Raw genomic sequence first — 18,386 nt, forward strand, 5'->3', positions numbered from 1 at the left:
GGGCCACAATGCGGAGGACTTACGTATAATCAAATGGGCCATTTTTGCTGGCCGCCTAGAGGCGCCAGCCTACCAAAGCCCCCCCAAAAAAAAACGCGGAACTGAAACGATCGCCGTCAATTGCAGCCGCCGCGCTGGAACTTTTTGCTCCTCCTTCCCGTGCAGCAAATTAACACAAGAGAAAGGAATCCCCGGCCAGGCAGCCACAACCGTCACAACACACAACGGCACATAGAAACTCATCTTCTGCAAAGTATAATAATGTGAATCTTATTGGCCATACTAAGATTAAGGAAGCTTAAATGTCGAAATGAAAAATGATGATAGATGTCATGCAGGTGGCACTCAGGAAATGTCATTCAGATTTCGGTACAGTACGGTGAAGTTAGAGGTCATAAACTGTGCATCGGCTGTATGCATAGGTAGCAGTTCCGTCCACTAACAAGAGCCAGGCAACACGAATCAGAACTGCAAGATTCTCTCTCTTTCCATTTCGTATATCTTCAGTTAGGTCGATAGGTCGCGTCATCAGGTGCTACTCTGGTCTGTAGGCAGGATGAGGCTCAGAGCGATAGTAGGGACCACCATATCGAATTGCCCCGCCTCGAACTCCTGGAAATCGTTGGCCGCGCTGATGACTAAATCCTGACCCTGCATTGTATGCAGAATGGGCAAATGAACCAGCATGAGATAACCTAGGCTGCTTATGAAATCTATGATGCATCTTCTGCCGGTAATTGTTTCTCTTGCGCTTCTTGTTTTGCCCCTTCTCCCCTGACTCTTGCCCACTCCATTTTGGCTGCAGCTCTTGTTCCTTGGTTTGCTGCTTCTCTCGGAGCTGCTCTTCCAGCATTTGCAGCTCCTGCTGACACTGCTCTTGCTGCTCTTCATTCAAACCAGGCGAAGAAGCATCTGATAAACTTTGCCTCTTGTGTGCATATTCATGTAATAACCGGGTAATTTCTGCCTTGATGCTATTGCGGTGGACAGACTCGATATTGTACTCATCAACTGCCCTCCATGACAATATTAGAGCATTAACCTGCTTTGTCATGGCCTGATTCTGTTCAAGGAAAATAATCAAAGGGATTAAATCAGTTGGGACGAAAACACATATTTGCATATCAGTATATGGAAGCAAAATTTTATCCTGTGAAGTAGATGCTTTTTTCCAACAGAACTACTTTTCTAGAGCTGGTCTGATATTACTAAGAGTATGAACTACTCCACAGCATATTAACTAAACTGCGTTAAATATGCGTGCAATTTAGTTCCTGGAAAGAGCTGAAGATTGCTTGTTTCACTTGGTATAACTGAATTTAGATTTGATTCAGAATTCGGTTTTATGACATAAAGGATCTACTACGAGTGCTAAAGAAGACGATTGCATTGTCCAACTCTAGTCACATTCATGCAAACTTAATATGATATCTCCTGTACAATTACAACAAGTCATCATCGAGTAAAAGCTTTTCTTATGCAAGATAAAGACAATCTTATCCAAGATATATGACATACCAGAGACTCCAGTGAATCACTTTCCATGCTTAGTATCTCTTGAGCAGTCTTCTTAGCCTTGTCAACATATTCATTCATCATGGAAAGTGGAGGATATTTATCGGTCAAATTCAAAACGCATGCAAGTCTGATAGCATCAAGTTGTTGTCCATTCTGAATCAGATGATTGACTGAGTCTGCATAAGATTGAGTCAAGAACTCAAAATAAGACATGCAACTGGCAAACCTAATAGGACAGAGCTAAAACTCCACTTATAAAATCTAGTACTCCCTCCGGCCCAAATTAATTGGCGAAACTATATACTATGTCCAGTACAAGTGTACTCCTGAGCTGCGTCAATTAATTTGGGCAGAGGGAGTAGTATTTAAAGCAGGAGTTTAGGAGTATCAAGATTTCAAAAGATGTTCTGCTACAAGTAATAACTTTTTTAAAGATAATAGAAAGAAGTGCTTGCGGCTAAAGAATATCTACAGGTAGTAACTGCAAATGAGACATTGGAAAAAGGCCAACCAGTACTGTCAGAAGTTAGAAGTTGCATACATGCAAGCTGACAGTAGAATATGTATATTTAAGCTTGAAATTAGCAGAGTAGTAGCTTGTTCGCTTGACACAAGTTATGCATCAACACTTCAAAAGCAGGCGATGTTGACTATTATGATTCGGAACTAATATACCAAACATATGTATGTGCATGAATGGCCAAGTGTCAGTTTGACCATGCATCACCAAGATTACATGGAGAAATATGTAATCATCACCAGACAAAAAGAATCATCATGAAAGATAGTGGGGTTTGATCTGTTCTTGTCAAAATTATTGTGTTTTAAATAGGGCCAAAAATACCAGCTGGATGTAGGATTTTAACATGTACAGCTAGAAGTTGGAAACGTATAAATAATAATATAAAGGATAGCAATCAGCTTCGTCACATTGTCTCTTGTGTTCGTCACAGTTTTGTACTGCAAATGTGCAAACAGTGAAATTACTCCAAAGAGGCTAGTTGTATTTTCGAAAATTGCTCTTGGTGTTGCCAGCTATCATGTTGACTAATGATAAGGACATGGTACAAGTCCAGATAGTGCACCTTATAGGGACGTGACTCCTTAACTGCTAACATGTTGAATATGTTCATATTTGAAAATTTATGGTGGATACGTTGGTTCACATCCGAAGAGCAAGCAACATTGAGCACCCGATCACGGGTAGGGCATACAACTAAAAGTATCTCAATAGGCCATATGAAAATGATACCAATAGGTTTGCCATCTTCTGATAATAACTCGAATTGCTATTTGTTGAAGTTGAAATTGTTTTGGAGACTGTCTTCAGTGTCCAATACAAATCTGCACGATCGCCACCAAACTGGAGTGCACAACACAATTCATCGGAGGCAACTTCCACAGGGGGTGTGCAGAACAAGCTCAACATCGACAACGTGAAGTGATGACTGACAAGACCGATTTATGAAGAACCGATCATGTAAGCAAAAAGGACGCTAAGTGGGTTGTACAATACACTGGCTACAACATATCATAAATAAAAGTATGACGTACTCAGTAGTGAGAGGCATCGTAGCATACCAGTCATGGTACGAATTAGTCCAAGATGATTGCAGAGCTCGATGCAGTGCCGCTTTTTCTTGGCCGGGAGGCAGCCAAGGTGATGGATGATCTCAGATGCATCGAATTCCAAGGTAATGTTGTATAAGACAAGAAATCGCAGAAGGCCCCATACGGCCAGCCGGCCAAGGTCCCTGCTACTTTGAGGCTTCCCAATCATCTCCTTCCAGTCCTGTGCCAGCCGATTGGCCTGCTCCAGCGTGCCAGCGGACGGCTCGTCGGTAAGCTCTCGGGCACAGTGGAGAAGCGAACCACAGTTATCCCAGTGCGCGTTGTTCTTGGGCTCGGTTCTGAACAAGAAGTCCCTGACGGCAGCAACGACGAGGGCGTGGGGCTCCGCGGCGCCCAGCAGTGCCGGGAGGAATTGGCTCCGGGCGCGTGAGAATGTCATGTTGCGCCGGTACAACATGTCCACCAGCGTCGAGGTATCCATGTTTACGCACGCCGCCACAAGATCCTGCCTCACACCGCCTGCAAATTCCCCATTGCTTCGGTGAGCTGACGACGCCGTTGCGGTCTTCTTGGAATTCTCGTTCTCGTTCTCGTCCTCCTCCTCCTTCTCCAATTCAAGGCCATGAGACGCCTTGATTGCCCCCTCTACCCTCCCGTTGGCCCGCTCCCCCTCCTCTTCATTGCCCCTCGTGTAGTGCTCGAGGTAGGGCTTTCGGTCCTCGTTCCCCCGATGCTCGACGGGGTCCTCCTCCTCCGTGGTGGTTGGGGCCGCGGGCTGGAGCTGGAGGGACTGGAGCTTGAGGAAGCGGACGGCGATGGAGGACTGGAGAGAGGAGATGTGGGCGTTGATGTCGTCCCAGGTGAAGGGGATGGGAATGGGGGCGCTGGCGGCGAGGCGGTCGAAGGAGTCCTGGAGGCGCTGCTTCTTCGCGGAGAGGGCGGAGATGGCGGCCTCCAGCTCCGCCGTCGCCGTCGCCATCGGAGGCCGGTCGGACCGGCTGAGGACGGGGGTTGGGGATTCCGGGAACGGAATGGGTGCCGGAGCGGAGAGTGCGGGGTTGGTTGGGGTTTTAGAGTGTGTCAGTCATTCTTCGCTCCATTGCATTCCATCCAATTACTGCTACACCTAGTTTGCTTTTAATGCTTTGTTTGGGTAAAATACTCACTAAACCAGGTTTGAGCCCAACATAGTACTCCCTCCGTCCAATAGATGTCCCATTGTTCGTCTAAATTCGGATGTATCTATGCACTAAAATGTGTCTAGATACATTTGAATTTAGATAACCTTTTGACATCAAAAAATGAACAGAAGTAGTATCATTTTTGGACTTAGGTCATTTCTGAATTCTGATACTGTAGTACATCTACTTTTACCATGCTTTCTGGTGTACTTTCTGTATAATAGTTGGCATTTACCGTGATGCTCTGTCCTCAGAATCTCAATGCCGCTACGGTCAATGTCAATAACTTCTTCAGAATCTCTGCAATGTCTGGACAGAACATTTGCATCAAACAAAAAGAAAAGGAAGCACATCGATAACAAAATCAGCTGCCTGATACACATAGATAGATAGATTCATAAAAGGTACAGTTTCGACGAGAGAGCAATTACACAAGTCAAAAGGCATGAAAACTGAGAGTCATTTGCCTAGAACATCCTCCTTGATCTATCATGCTTCTGCAATATGCATGCATTCATGAGGGTGTGGCAAATGCTAGTTTTACGACATTGCAAGTGCTGAGATGCAAAATGAACAAAAAGGTAGTATATACATGTTTCGGAAATAAATACCACATCACAACACATGGGATACTCCCGGTTTTTAAGTAAGTTCACTAATTAACAAAAGAGTAACATCAACGGGGAAATGGCAGGCAATTCTTTGCTACTCCTTACGTCTGACTTGTACTTCACTCACTGCGGTAAGTGTTATCTGGGGTAGAACGAGGGATGGCTGTATAAGGATTATATTGAGGAGGTACACCATTTGCTGCAAATGGTCGACCTTGAATTCCCGGAAGATGTGGTTGAGAAGCTCCAGGCATTACAGCAAACGGCTGACGCCCAATGGGACTAATATGTGCCACACTTGGAACCGCAGCTGGCACAGATCTTGAGGAAGGACCAACTGGTGTTGCTAGCTTAGACTGCTTGGTAATGCATGGCCTTGGCTGGTTTAACTGCTGCTGAGGCCTCTGTACTGGCTCAATTTGTTGTTGCTGCTGTTTCTGCTTTTTCGCTTGTGCATTACGGTGCCCTTGCCCCTTATCCTCGTGTCTCTGTTGGTCCTTGCGCTCTTGTGGCTTGTGTTGTGCAAGTTGCTGCCGCTTCTCTTGTGGCTTGTGTTGTGCAAGTTGCTGCCCCTTCTCTTGTGGCTGTTCCTGGTTCCCTTCCAGCTTTCTTTGTTTCCCCTGCACCTGCCTAGCTTCTCCCTCATGTTGCTGCTGCTCCTTCTTGCGCTTCTTGTATTTTTGCTTTTCCTTCTGCAACTGGTTCTTTTGCTGCTGACATGAATTTAGTTTCGGTGCAGCGGAGCCATTTATTAAATTACGGCTCTTTCCATACTCAGCTAACAAGTTTTTAATTTCTTCCAAGATAGCAATCGATTTGCTAGAATCAGCCTGTTGCTGTTTAACAATAGTACGTGCAAACCATAGATTTCCTATCTCCCTTGTTCTAGCCGGATTCTGTTCACAGGTAGATGCGAGATCATTAAATCAACAAAATAATGCAGGTGGTGAAGAAAGACATTGTGCATAAAGAAAATGATATGTCTGACTCGCTGTACTCAAAGGCGGGGAAAAGGGCAAGAAGACAGTGAGTAGAAATTTTCCAAAAAAAAAAAGTAAATGCTCAACTTGCATGTCTGCTTAGGGGGTACATTCCATTCTTCCGAATGGCAAATGTGCAAAGGCATCTCAACGGTGGGGCAAATGACAATTTGTAACAAAAAATCAACTATGAAGCTCTATCAATTCTCTTACAAGGGTAGTACAAACAGATTGCAATGTAATTGTTTTCTTGTACAAATGCGTACCAGAGACTTGTCCGATGCATTCTTGCTAAATAACTCCAGAGCAGTCCGTTTTGCCTTTTCGATATATCCCTCCAGAAGAGAAAGAGGTGGATATTTGTCCACCAATTTAAGAACCTGCGTGATTCGTATGGCGCTCAACTCTTGTCCATTTCCAACCAAATAATCAATTAAGTCTGCACAAAGATGAGGACATGGAAAACATCAACAACAGACCTTGCACCAAAAATGAGATAATAATTGTACACATGAACACCTTCTGTTCTTCCGAAACAAAGTGCTGCAAGATAAAAGCTACCACAGTCCATATTGTTGTACAGGCACTGCCGCACTGAAGAACAGTGTTAAGATGGTGAACAGTTGGGTCATCAAGCAGGTGCTGTTCAGCAATACACACAAATTTGATGATGCAAAAGCAGTGAGATACTGAGATCTATCATCCAGTTTTCTTTCTGCATCTTTAGTAGCTCTGCTATAGATGAACATCCAAACTAGGTCATAAGATGTACCCTGGCATTATGCCAAAAGACTAAGTGGAATATGTTGGATTTTACCCACAGATCGGTCAAATCAAAGTAGACGACCACACGCGTAGAGAATCTTTCGGACAAAGGCACGTGTCATGCCTTGTTTTTCTCTATATTTCTACTTGAGTATGTATTGCAAAAGACTATTGACCTGTTGTGTATAAATACACGACCAAATAACCAACCATAATCTAGAAAACCTACTCGTACACGAATGTTCCCCAAGACAGCCGTACTCAGACTCTACTATGACTCATGTGCAAGCCTACATGCACTCGGACATTAACTACTAACATGTTGTTTCCATGCAAGCCAGCCGCAGGACGCACGTGCATGGAAGCTTGCTGAATTAAACACTAGCCTAATCAAGATTATTCTAACAATACCCCCTAATCTCGACTCCTTGTCCTTTGTGCTCCCCGTGACTAGTTGCAAACCAGCGACTTGTCGACTCAACTCAACATATGATCTGGACTCCCAGTCACGCTGCCACGTGGACTACACCTGCCAAACCTAGCGCAATACATGCCGGCTGATGATCACACAGCCTCATGTAGACATGTCCTCATTGAAGAGGTTCACCTTCGCTGGTTCTCGTCCCACTACACACTTGGGCTTGTTCTTCTCATCGAGACACGCTTGTCTTCACGTGTGTTCTTCTCCCTAAGTGACACCCGCACGAGACAACCCCTCAACCATGCCACGCTTCAACTGGACACAAACATGACTCACAGATATTATGTTGACTGATTCGTTGGATCACGCAACTACCTCGAGGATGAACTTGACTTGTTGCAACCAATGGTGATACGCCAATGACGTGCCCACCGTATTGTCCAAGCCATTCTGCTGAACAACGATCACCTGCCCCTAGGCGCCAGTAGCAAGTCACCTCTTTGGGGCGGGCGCAGCTTCAAAACCTCAACCACCCTATGATACCAATTGTTGGATTTCACCAACGGACCAATCACATCAAACTAGACAAACAAAGACGTACAAAAAATCTTTTTACCAAAGGCATCGTGACATGCCTTGTTTTTCTCTTTATTTCTACTCGACTCAGTGTGTTATAAAAGCTATGACCTGTTGTGTATAAATACACGACCGGACAACCGGCCATGATATAGAGAACCTACTCGTACACAAACGATTCCCAAGACAAAGTCCTACTACGATGGTCCTACTTGGACTCTACTATGATGCACAGCAGGCAAACAACGAAACGACTGAACCTAGCTAGACTCAGGTGCAAACCTACATGCACTCAGGCACTAACTAGTACAAGCCAACCACAAGACACACATGAATGGAAACTTCCCTAATTAAACACTAGCCTAATCAAGATTATTCTAACAGAATATGCCCGTATTTCCCATGTGCACTGCATACAGAATTTCCTGGGTACTTTGTAAAAATGATAATTATTTCTGAGGCCAATGGTGCTATACTTGTGATAAGCAAACTGAGCAATGCTGATAGTTGTTGGTATGCACAAATCTAATAAAGATCATGAATGTAAAAGGAAAATATCTGATTGGGGGCTTGTTAAACATTTCTTGGACAAGGGGTGTCCTACCTTACATCATGCACTAAAAGATTCTATATTTATGGTTTATGCTAAGGTCCGGAAGAAGTATATACAGTGTGAATGTTCACTGTCCAGTGGAGGCAGCAAAAATTAATGATATTACCACGAGTTGCTCACCTAGCATATATTGAGTGAAATTGCGCAAGACATTATGAATAAGAATTGACAAAGAATTATTCGTACCATTGATCCTACTGACGAGACCAAGACCATTGCAGAGATCGATGCAGTCCTTCCTCTGATATTTGCGTGGGACAGTGCCAAAGAGACGTATGATCTCACGAACATCAAATTCTGATACAATGTTGTAAGAAATGAGGAAGTACAGGAAGGCCCATGAGGACAGGTAGCCAAGATCCCCACAACCCCCCTCCTTATCGATCATCTTCTTCCAATCCTTTGCAAGCTGCTTGGCCTGCTCTGTGGTGTGCACAGAAAGCTTGGGTTCGACCAAAGGCACACATCGGATAAGCGCAACACAATTTTCCCAGACCTTGCCGGTCTTGGTGTTTTTGTTGGGCAGAAATCGCCTGACAACATCAAGGATAAGAGCAGCAGCGTCTTTGGCGTGGCGTACTGCCACGAGGTGTTCATGCCGCGGAATATTATTGTTAAACACGATGTTCACCAGACTTGCGGTGTTCATGGTAGCACAGGCCTTTACAAGACCTTGAAGACCCGGATACACTCCTTTCAACAAACCCTTATTGGCTTCCTCCATCTCACGGTCAGACTCCGCATGCTCCTCTTCACCTTTCTCTACCTTGTGGACCTTGTGCTCCTTGTCATTGGCCACCAATTTCTTATGATCTTTCACCTCCTCTTCTTGAGCCTCTAGCATCTCCTCATCGGCCTTTTCCTCCTTGTTTACCGCATTGCTGGCATCTACATCCTCCTCTTCTTCAACCTCCTCTTCCACTTCTTCAACCTCATCCTCCTCTTCTTCCACTTCTTCAACCTCCTCTTCCTCTTCTTCCACCTCCACCTCCTCAACTACTTCCTCCTCTTCTTCTTCAGCTTCCTCTTCCTCTTCCTCTTCCTCTTCTTCTTCCTCTTCCTCTTCCTCTTCCTCCACTTCCACTTCCACTTCCTCTTCCTCTTCCTCTTCCTCTTCCTCCTCCTCCTCGCTAGTCTCCTCGTCGCCGGTTGGGACTGGTGCGAGAACGGGAGCTGGGCGGGCCGACTCGAGGACCTGCAGCTGGCGGTAGCGCAGTGAGATGGAGGACTGGATGGACGAGATGTGGGCGTCGAGATCGACCCAGGCGAAGGGAAGCGGGAAGGGCGAGCAGGCGGCGAGGCGGTCGAAGGCCTGGCGTAGAGCGTCTTTCTTGGCGGGCAGCGCCGCGATGGCCGCCGCCACCTCCGCCGTCGTCATCGCCTTCGGGGACTGGTCGGCGTCAGACTGCGCCATCGGAGGAGGAGAGGATTGGGATTGGGGTTTGGCGGCGGCGGCGGCGGATTGCCCCGAGGCGGACTCCATCGCCACACCACGCCACGGCAGGGCAAGGGGGTAGGACAGAGTGGAAACTGGAAACTGACGATGAGTTAGCACTACCATTTTTTTTTTTTTAGCGGATGAGTTACCTTTCCGTGATTCTTGAGCTTCTGGGCCGCCTCGAAGGGAAAAGGTGCTATGGGCCTCTTCGAGCAGCCGTGCAGAGATTAATTCTACTGCGCAATGTAAACAAACATTTTTGTTACATTGCCCTGCAACATTTTCCAACATATTTACCTAACTTATCCAATATCATGGAAAAACATGTGCAATATTGGTGCAATCTCTCTATGGTATACGTAATACAATCATGTACTCCCTCTGTTCTAAAATAGTGTCGCAGCTTTGTTTATAATAGAGGGAGTAACAAATCACAATATCGTGTATAACATCCACAAAAATCCCCCCAAAAGTTGACCTCCAGTCTTGTCGTCGCCGAGCTCGCCGGCAACCAATCGGTCCAGCCAGAGCAAGATCCGGCGACCTTGGAGTCGGTACCCAACGTCACATACCATAGAGGCAGTTGGGACCTAGTCTCACAGAAAACATGTCACCCCCGAACCCTCCTAGCTGCGGTCGTCATGGTCGAATCTTCGCAAGCTCGAGACAACGCACCACCGTGCTCCCATGGCGCTCTAGACCATAGCTACAAATGGCGATGCATATGTCATCGGTTGGCTCCTCCCCGCTTTGAGCGGTGATGGCGATGTCCAAACAAGGCACCTACCATGGCTGGAGGGCCAGGATCGAAGAAGCGCGCCACAGCCTTCCCTGGCCCGGTGGTCTGGACTACCTCCCCCGAGTGTGGAGTGGGTCTTGGCCTTGTCCTGGTTGAAGGCGAGACTGGCTGTGCAACGGCACCGATGCATCCAGTGAGTCGAGTGGCGAGAGGATAAGGTAATGCGAGCGATGAGATCGGCTAATGCTACAGCAGGATGACAAAGAGAAATATTTGACGAAAATAAAAGCTAGATTGCACCTTGCATAGGAAAAAACTAGATTGCACCTTGCATAGGAAAAAAAGGTACTAGCAGTTATCATTTTGGCTGATGCAACCCAAGAGGGAACTTTTTAGAAAAAAAATCCAAAATGAACCTTGAACGCGTAGGCGTTACCTAAATCAAACCCCAAACTTTCAATCCTTGAAATTGGCACACCAAACTCTTATATCCCGGTCTATTCCAAACCTTGGAGACGGTTTAGCTACGATTTAGTTGACGTGGCAAGTTAGTTGACGCCACTACTTTTATTGGTATTTTTTCTTCTTTTCCCCTCAAGCCGTTTAGAGTTGGACTAACACCGACGAAGACAAAGACCGTCATTCCAGATGTTGATCATGCCATCACTGCGGCTGTCCCCAAGCCCTGCTGGTCGGTGAATCGTCCACTCCTCATCCTCCCGCTCCTCCTCGTAGAAGGAATCGACCTCGAAGTCCCCAACTCACCAGCACCGTGCGTTTCTTCCCCGTCTCTGGTTGAACTGCACCGCTCGTTGATCTCCCCCACCGAATCTTGACCTCCTTTGTAGATCCATGAAGACCGTTGTGAACCTCGGCCGGAGGCTTCAGGCCGATCTGTGCATCCATGAGGCGTGAGCCGTGATGATGCGTGAAGCACACGTTCGTTGGGAACCCCAAGTGGAAGGTGTGATGCGTATAACAGCAAGTTTCCCTCAGTAAGAAACCAAGGTTATTGAACCAGTAGGAGATGAAGGCCACGTGAAGGTTGTTGGCGAAGGAGTGTAGTGCGGCGCAACACCAGGGATTCCGGCGCCAACGTGGAACATGCACAACACAATCAAAATACTTTTCCCCAACGTAACTGTGAGGTTGTCAATCTCACCGGCTTGCTGTAAACAAAGGATTAAACGTATGGTGTGGAGAATGATGTTTGTTTGCAAAGAACAGCAGAGAACAATGATTGCAGTAGATTGTATTCAGATGTAAAAGAATGGACCGGGGTCCACAGTTCACTAGTGGTGTCTCTCCAATAAGAAATAGCATGTTGGGTGAACAAATTACAGTTGGGCGATTGACAAATAGAGAGGGCATAACAATGCACATACATATCATGATGACTAATATGAGTTTTACTTAGGGCATTACGACAAAGAACATAGACCGCTATCCAGCATGCATCTATGCCTAAAAAGTCCACCTTCGGGTTAGCATATGCACCCCTTCTAGTATTAAGTTGCAAACAACAGACAATTGCATTAAGTACTGTGCGTAATGTAAACAATACAAATATCCTTAGACAAAGCATTGTTGTTTTATCCCTAGTGGCAACAGCACATCCATAACCTTAGAACTTTCTGTCACTGTCCCAGATTCAATGGAGGCATGAACCCACTATCGAGCATAAATACTCCCTCTTGGAGTCACAAGTATCAACTTGGCCAGAGCCTCTACTAGCAACGGAGAGCATGCAAGATCATAAACAACACATATATGATAGATCAATAATCAACTTTACATAGTATTCCATATTCATCGGATCCCAACAAACACAACATGTAGCATTACAAATAGATGATCTTGATCATGATAGGCAGCTCACAAGATCTAAACATGATAGCACAAGAGGAGAAGACAACCATCTAGCTACTGCTATGGACCCATAGTCCAAGGATGAACTACTCACACATCAGTCCGGAGGCGATCATGGTGATGTAGAGTCCTCCGGGTGATGATTCCCTCTCCGGCAGGGTGTCGGAGGCGATCTCCTGAATCCCCGAGATGGGATTGGCGGCGGCGGCGTCTCTGGAACTTTTCTCGTATCGTGGCTCTCGGTCATAGGGTTTTCACGACGGAGAGAATAAATAGGCGAAGGGGCAGAGTCGGGGGAGTCCCGAGGGGCCCACCCCCTAGGGCGGCGCGCCCCCCTCCTTGGTCGCGCCGCCAGGTGGTGTGGGGCCCCCTCGGCTCCCCTTCCTTTCCTCTTCGGACTTCTGGAAGGCTCCGTGGAAAATAAGACCCTGGGCTTTTGTTTCGTCCAATTCCGAGAATATTTCCTGTGTAGGATTTCTGAAACCAAAAATAGCAGAAAACAGGAACTAGCGCTTCGGCATCTTGTTAATAGGTTAGTGCCGGAAAATGCATAAAAATGATATAAAGTGTATATAAAACATGTGAGTATTGTCATAAAACTAGCATGGAACATAAGAAATTATAGATACGTTTGAGACGTATCAAGCATCCCCAAGCTTAGTTCCTACTCGCCCTCGAGTAGGTAAACGATAACAAGGATAATTTCTGAAGTAACATGCTACTATAATAATCTTGATCAATACTATTGTAAAGCATATGAGATGAATGAAGTGATTCAAAGCAATGGTAAAGACAATGACTAAACAACTGAATCATATAGCAAAGACTTTTCATGAATAGTACTTTCAAGACAAGCATCAATAAGACTTGCATAGGAGTTAACTCATAAAGCAATAAATTCTTAATCGAAGGTTTTGAAGCAATACAAAGGAAGATATAAGTTTCAGCAGTTGCTTTCAACTTCAACATGTATATCTCATGGATAATTGTCAACACAAAGTAATATGATGAGTGCAAATAAGCAAGTATGTAGGAATCGATGCACACAGTTGACACAAGTGTTTTCTTCTAAGATAGAAAGAAGTAGGTAAATTGACTCAACATAAAGTAAAAGAAAGGACCTTCGTAGAGGGAAGCAGGGATTACTTATGTGCTAGAGCTTTTTATTTTGAAAACATGGAAACAATTTTGTCAACGGTAGTAATAATTCATATGTGTTATGCATAAAACATCCTATAAGTTGCAAGCCTCATGCATCGAATACCAATAGTGCTCGCACCTTGTCCTAATTAGCTTGGATTTCCATGGATTATCATTGCATTACATATGTTTCAACCAAGTGTCACAAAGGGGTACCTCTATGCCGCCTGTACAAAGGTCCAAGGAGATAGATCGCATTTGATTTCTCGTTTTTGATAGATCTCAACTTGAGGACTGATACGTCTCCGACGTATCGATAATTTCTTATGTTCCATGCCACATTATTGATGTTATCTACATGTTTTATGCACACTTTATGTCATATTCGTGCATTTTCTGGAACTAACCTATTAACAAGATGCCGAAGTGCCGATTCTTTGTCTGCTGTTTTTGGTTTCATAAATCCTAGTTAGGAAATATTCTCGGAATTGGACGAAATCAAAGCCCAGGGGCCTATTTTTCCACGAAGCTTCCAGAAGTCCGAAGACGAAACGAAGTGGGGCCACAGGGTGCCCAAACCCTAGGGCGGCGTGGCCCCCCCTTGGCCGCGCCGGCCTATGGTGTGGGGCCCCTGTGCCCCCTCCTGACTTGCCCTTCCGCCTACTTAAAGCCTCCGTGACGAAACCCCCAGTACCGAGAGCCACGATACGGAAAACCTTCCAGAGACGCCGCCAACGCCGATCCCATCTCGGGGGATCCAGGAGATCGCCTCCGGCACCCTGCCGGAGAGGGGAATCATCTCCCGGAGGACTCTACGCCGCCATGGTCGCCTCCGGAGTGATGTGTGAGTAGTCTACCCCTGGACTATGGGTCCATAGCAGTAGCTAGATGGTTGTCTTCTCCCCATTGTGCTATCATTGCCGGATCTTGTGAGCTGCCTAACATGATCAAGATCATCTATCTGTAATTCTATATGTTGCGTTTGTTGGGATCCGATGAATAGAGAATACTTGTTATGTTGATTATCAAAGTTATATCTACGTGTTGTTTATGATCTTGCATGCTTTCCGTTACTAGTAGATGCTCTCGCCAAGTAGATGCTTGTAACTCCAAGAGGGAGTACGTATGCTCGATAGTGGGTTCATGCCTCGCATTGACACACAGGACGATGTGACAGAAAGTTCTAAGGTTGTGTTGTGCTGTTGCCACTAGGGATAAAACATTGATGCTATGTCTAAGGATATAGTTGTTGATTACATTACGCACCATACTTAATGCAATTGTCTCTGTTGCTTTGCAACTTAATACCGGAGGGTTCGGATGATAACCTGAAGGTGGACTTTTTAGGCATAGATGCAGTTGGATGGCGGTCTATGTACTTTGTCGTAATGCCCAATTAAATCTCACTATACTCATCATGATATGTATGTGCATTGTCATGCTCTCTTTATTTGTCAATTGCCCAACTGTAATTTGTTCACCCAACATGCTGTTTGTCTTATGGGAGAGACACCTCTAGTGAACTGTGGACCCCGGTCCAATTCTCTTTCTTGAAATACAATCTCATTGCAATACTTGTTTTATCGTTTTCTCGCAAACAATCATCTTCCACACAATACGGTTAATCCTTTGTTACAGCAAGCCGGTGAGATTGACAACCTCACTGTTTCGTTGGGGCAAAGTACTTTGGTTGTGTTGTGCAGGTTCCACGTTGGCGCCGGAATCCCTGGTGTTGCGCCGCACTACATCCCGCCGCCATCAACCTTCAACGTGCTTCTTGGCTCCTCCTGGTTCGATAAACCTTGGTTTCTTTCGAGGAAAACTTGCTGCTGTGCGCATCATACCTTCCTCTTGGGGTTCCCAACGAACGTGTGAGTTACACGCCATCAAGCTCTTTTTCTCGGCGCCGTTGCCGGGAGATCAAGACACGCTGCAAGGGGAGTCTCCACTTCTCAATCTCTTTACTTTGTTTTTGTCTTGCTTAGTTTTATTTACTACTTTGTTTGCTGCACTAAATCAAAATACAAAAAAATTAGTTGCTAGTTTTACTTTATTTGCTATCTTTTTTGCTATATCAAAAACACAAAAAAATTAGTTTACTTGCATTTACTTTACTTATTTCATCATGTTTCCTTTTAATTTTACCACAAAAGACATACCGGTAGGACGTGGGTCTATAGTTGGGAGAAATAATATAGAAGAATTTTTCAATCATGTTAGTACTATTGAAAATTTTGAAGATAGACACTTGGTAGACCTTGCACCTACTTATGAAATTGCTGCTGCGCATTTAGTTACTTTGTTGGAGACTAAATTTGTTAATCTTAATCCTATAATCCAACACATGTTTCTCACACTTGGTGATATGGAAGAAGGGGAAAAGAAAGATTTTGTTTTAGAAACCCTTCTTAGAGAATTTGGTGGTCTAGCAAGAGAAGCTAGGAAGGTCTTTGCTAAATTTAATATGCTTGGTTCTCATACTAATTTTGTTAGTCTCCTTGAAAAGATGGACATGGATAGAATAAGATGCACTAATAATATTGATGATGGTGGAGAGATCAAAGCACCAATACCATGTAAACTCCTAGCTATGAATGATGCACTAGAAAATAACTATGCTTGGTTTATTCCTGAAAATTTGTTTGATGAGAGTAGCACGCCTAAGACTAATGAAAAAGGAGATACTAAAACTTATGTATCTAATATATTATGCCTGGTTGAGAAAACTCCGCACCCCGCTGAAAATGCACCACCCTTCGATAATACTTGATACACACTTTCTGCGCCTAGCTGAAAGGCGTTAAAGAAAAGCGCTTATGGGAGACAACCCATGTTTTTACCTATAGTACTTTGTTTTTATTTTGTGTCTTAGAAGTTATTTACTACTGTAGCAACCTCTCCTTATCTTAGTTTTGTGTTTTGTTGTGCCAAGTTAAGCCGTTGATAGAAAAGTAAGTACTAGATTTGGATTACTGCGCAGTTCCAGATTTCTTTGCTGTCACGAATCTGGGTCCACCTCCCTGTAGGTAGCTCAGAAAATTAAGCCAATTTACGTGCATGATCCTCAGATATGTACGCAACTTTCATTCAATTTGAGAATTTTCATTTGAGCAAGTCTGGTGCCATTTTAAAATTCGTCAATACGAACTGTTCTGTTTTGACAGATTCTGCCTTTTATTTCGCATTGCCTCTTTTGCTATGTTGGATGAATTTCTTTGATCCACCAATGTCCAGTAGCATTATGCAATGTCCAGAAGTGTTAAGAATGATTGTGTCACCTCTGAATATGTTAATTTTTATTGTGCACTAACCCTCTAATGAGTTGTTTCGAGTTTGGTGTGGAGGAAGTTTTCAAGGATCAAGAGAGGAGTATGATGCAACATGATCAAGGAGAGTGAAAGCTCTAAGCTTGGGGATGCCCCGGTGGTTCACCCCTGCATATATCAAGAAGACTCAAGCGTCTAAGCTTGGGGATGCCCAAGGCATCCCCTTCTTCATCGACAACATTATCAGGTTCCTCCCCTGAAACTATATTTTTATTCCATCACATCTTATGTGCTTTTTCTTGGAGCGTCGGTTTGTTTTTGTTTTTTTTTTGTTTTGTTTGAATAAAATGGATCCTAGCATTCACTTTATGGGAGAGAGACACGCTCCGCTGTAGCATATGGACAAGTATGTCCTTGGTTTCTACTCATAGTATTCATGGCGAAGTTTTTCCTTCGTTAAATTGTTATATGGTTGGAATTGGAAAATGATACATGTAGTAATTGCTATTAATGTCTTGGGTAATGTGATACTTGGCAATTGTTGTGCTCATGATTAAGCTCTTGCATCATATGCTTTGCACCAATTAATGAAGAAATACATAGAGCATGCTAAAATTTGGTTTGCATATTTGGTTTCTCTAAGGTCTAGATAATTTCTAGTATTGAGTTTGAACAACAAGGAAGACGGTGTAGAGTCTTATAATATTTTCAATATGTCTTTTATGTGAGTTTTGCTGCACCGGTTCATCCTTGTGTTTGTTTCAAATAAGCCTTGCTAGCCTAAACCTTGTATCGAGAGGGAATACTTCTCATGCATCCAAAATACTTGAGCCAACCACTATGCCATTTGTGTCCACCATACCTACCTACTACATGGTATTTTCCGCCATTCCAAAGTAAATTGCTTGAGTGCTACCTTTAAAATTCCATCATTCACCTTTGCAATATATAGCTCATGGGACAAATAGCTTAAAAACTATTGTGGTATTGAATATGTAATTATGCACTTTATCTCTTATTAAGTTGCTTGTTGTGCGATAACCATGTTTACTGGGGACGCCATCAACTTTTCATTGTTGAATTTCATGTGAGTTGCTATGCATGTTCGTCTTGTCTGAAGTAAGGGCGATCTACACTGAGTTGAATGGTTTGAGCATGCATATTGTTAGAGAAGAACATTGGGCCGCTAACTAAAGCCATGATCCATGGTGGAAGTTTCAGTTTTGGACAAACATCCTCAAATCTCTAATGAGAAAAGAATTAATTGTTGTTGAATGCTTAAAGCATTAAAAGAGGAGTCCATTATCTGTTGTCTATGTTGTCCCGGTATGGATGTCTAAGTTGAGAATAATCAAAAGCGAGAAATCCAAATGTGAGCTTTCTCCTTAGACCTTTGTACAGGCGGCATAGAGGTACCCCTTTGTGATACTTGGTTAAAGCATATGTATTGCGGTGATAATCCAGGTAGTCCAAGCTAATTAGGACAAGGTGCGGGCACTATTAGTACACTATGCATGAGGCTTGCAACTTATAAGATATAATTTACATGATGCATATGCTTTATTACTACCGTTGACAAAATTGTTTCATGTTTTCAAAATCAAAGCTCTAGCACAAATATAGCAATCGATGCTTTTCCTCTATGGAGGACCATTCTTTTACTTTCAATGTTGAGTCAGTTCACCTATTTCTCTCCA

At 44.2% G+C, this 18,386-nt stretch overlaps 1 protein-coding gene across 1 annotated transcript; it reads right to left on the reverse strand.

The window, feature by feature from the left end:
* Window positions 1–318: 318 nt before the first annotated feature.
* Window positions 319–9,782, reverse strand: LOC127323261 (uncharacterized). The gene is made up of 6 exons (XM_051351423.2): window positions 8,424–9,782; window positions 6,129–6,301; window positions 5,010–5,778; window positions 3,073–4,176; window positions 1,519–1,694; window positions 319–1,063 (listed from the first exon to the last, which is right to left on the reverse strand). The coding sequence occupies exons 1-6, from the start codon at window positions 9,718–9,720 to the stop codon at window positions 536–538; spliced, it is 4,047 nt and encodes a 1,348-aa protein (XP_051207383.2). The 5' UTR covers window positions 9,721–9,782; the 3' UTR covers window positions 319–535.
* Between the last annotated feature and the right edge of the window lie 8,604 nt (window positions 9,783–18,386).

This window comes from Lolium perenne, chromosome 4 (assembly GCF_019359855.2).
Source record: "Lolium perenne isolate Kyuss_39 chromosome 4, Kyuss_2.0, whole genome shotgun sequence".
Lineage (NCBI taxonomy): Eukaryota > Viridiplantae > Streptophyta > Magnoliopsida > Poales > Poaceae > Lolium > Lolium perenne.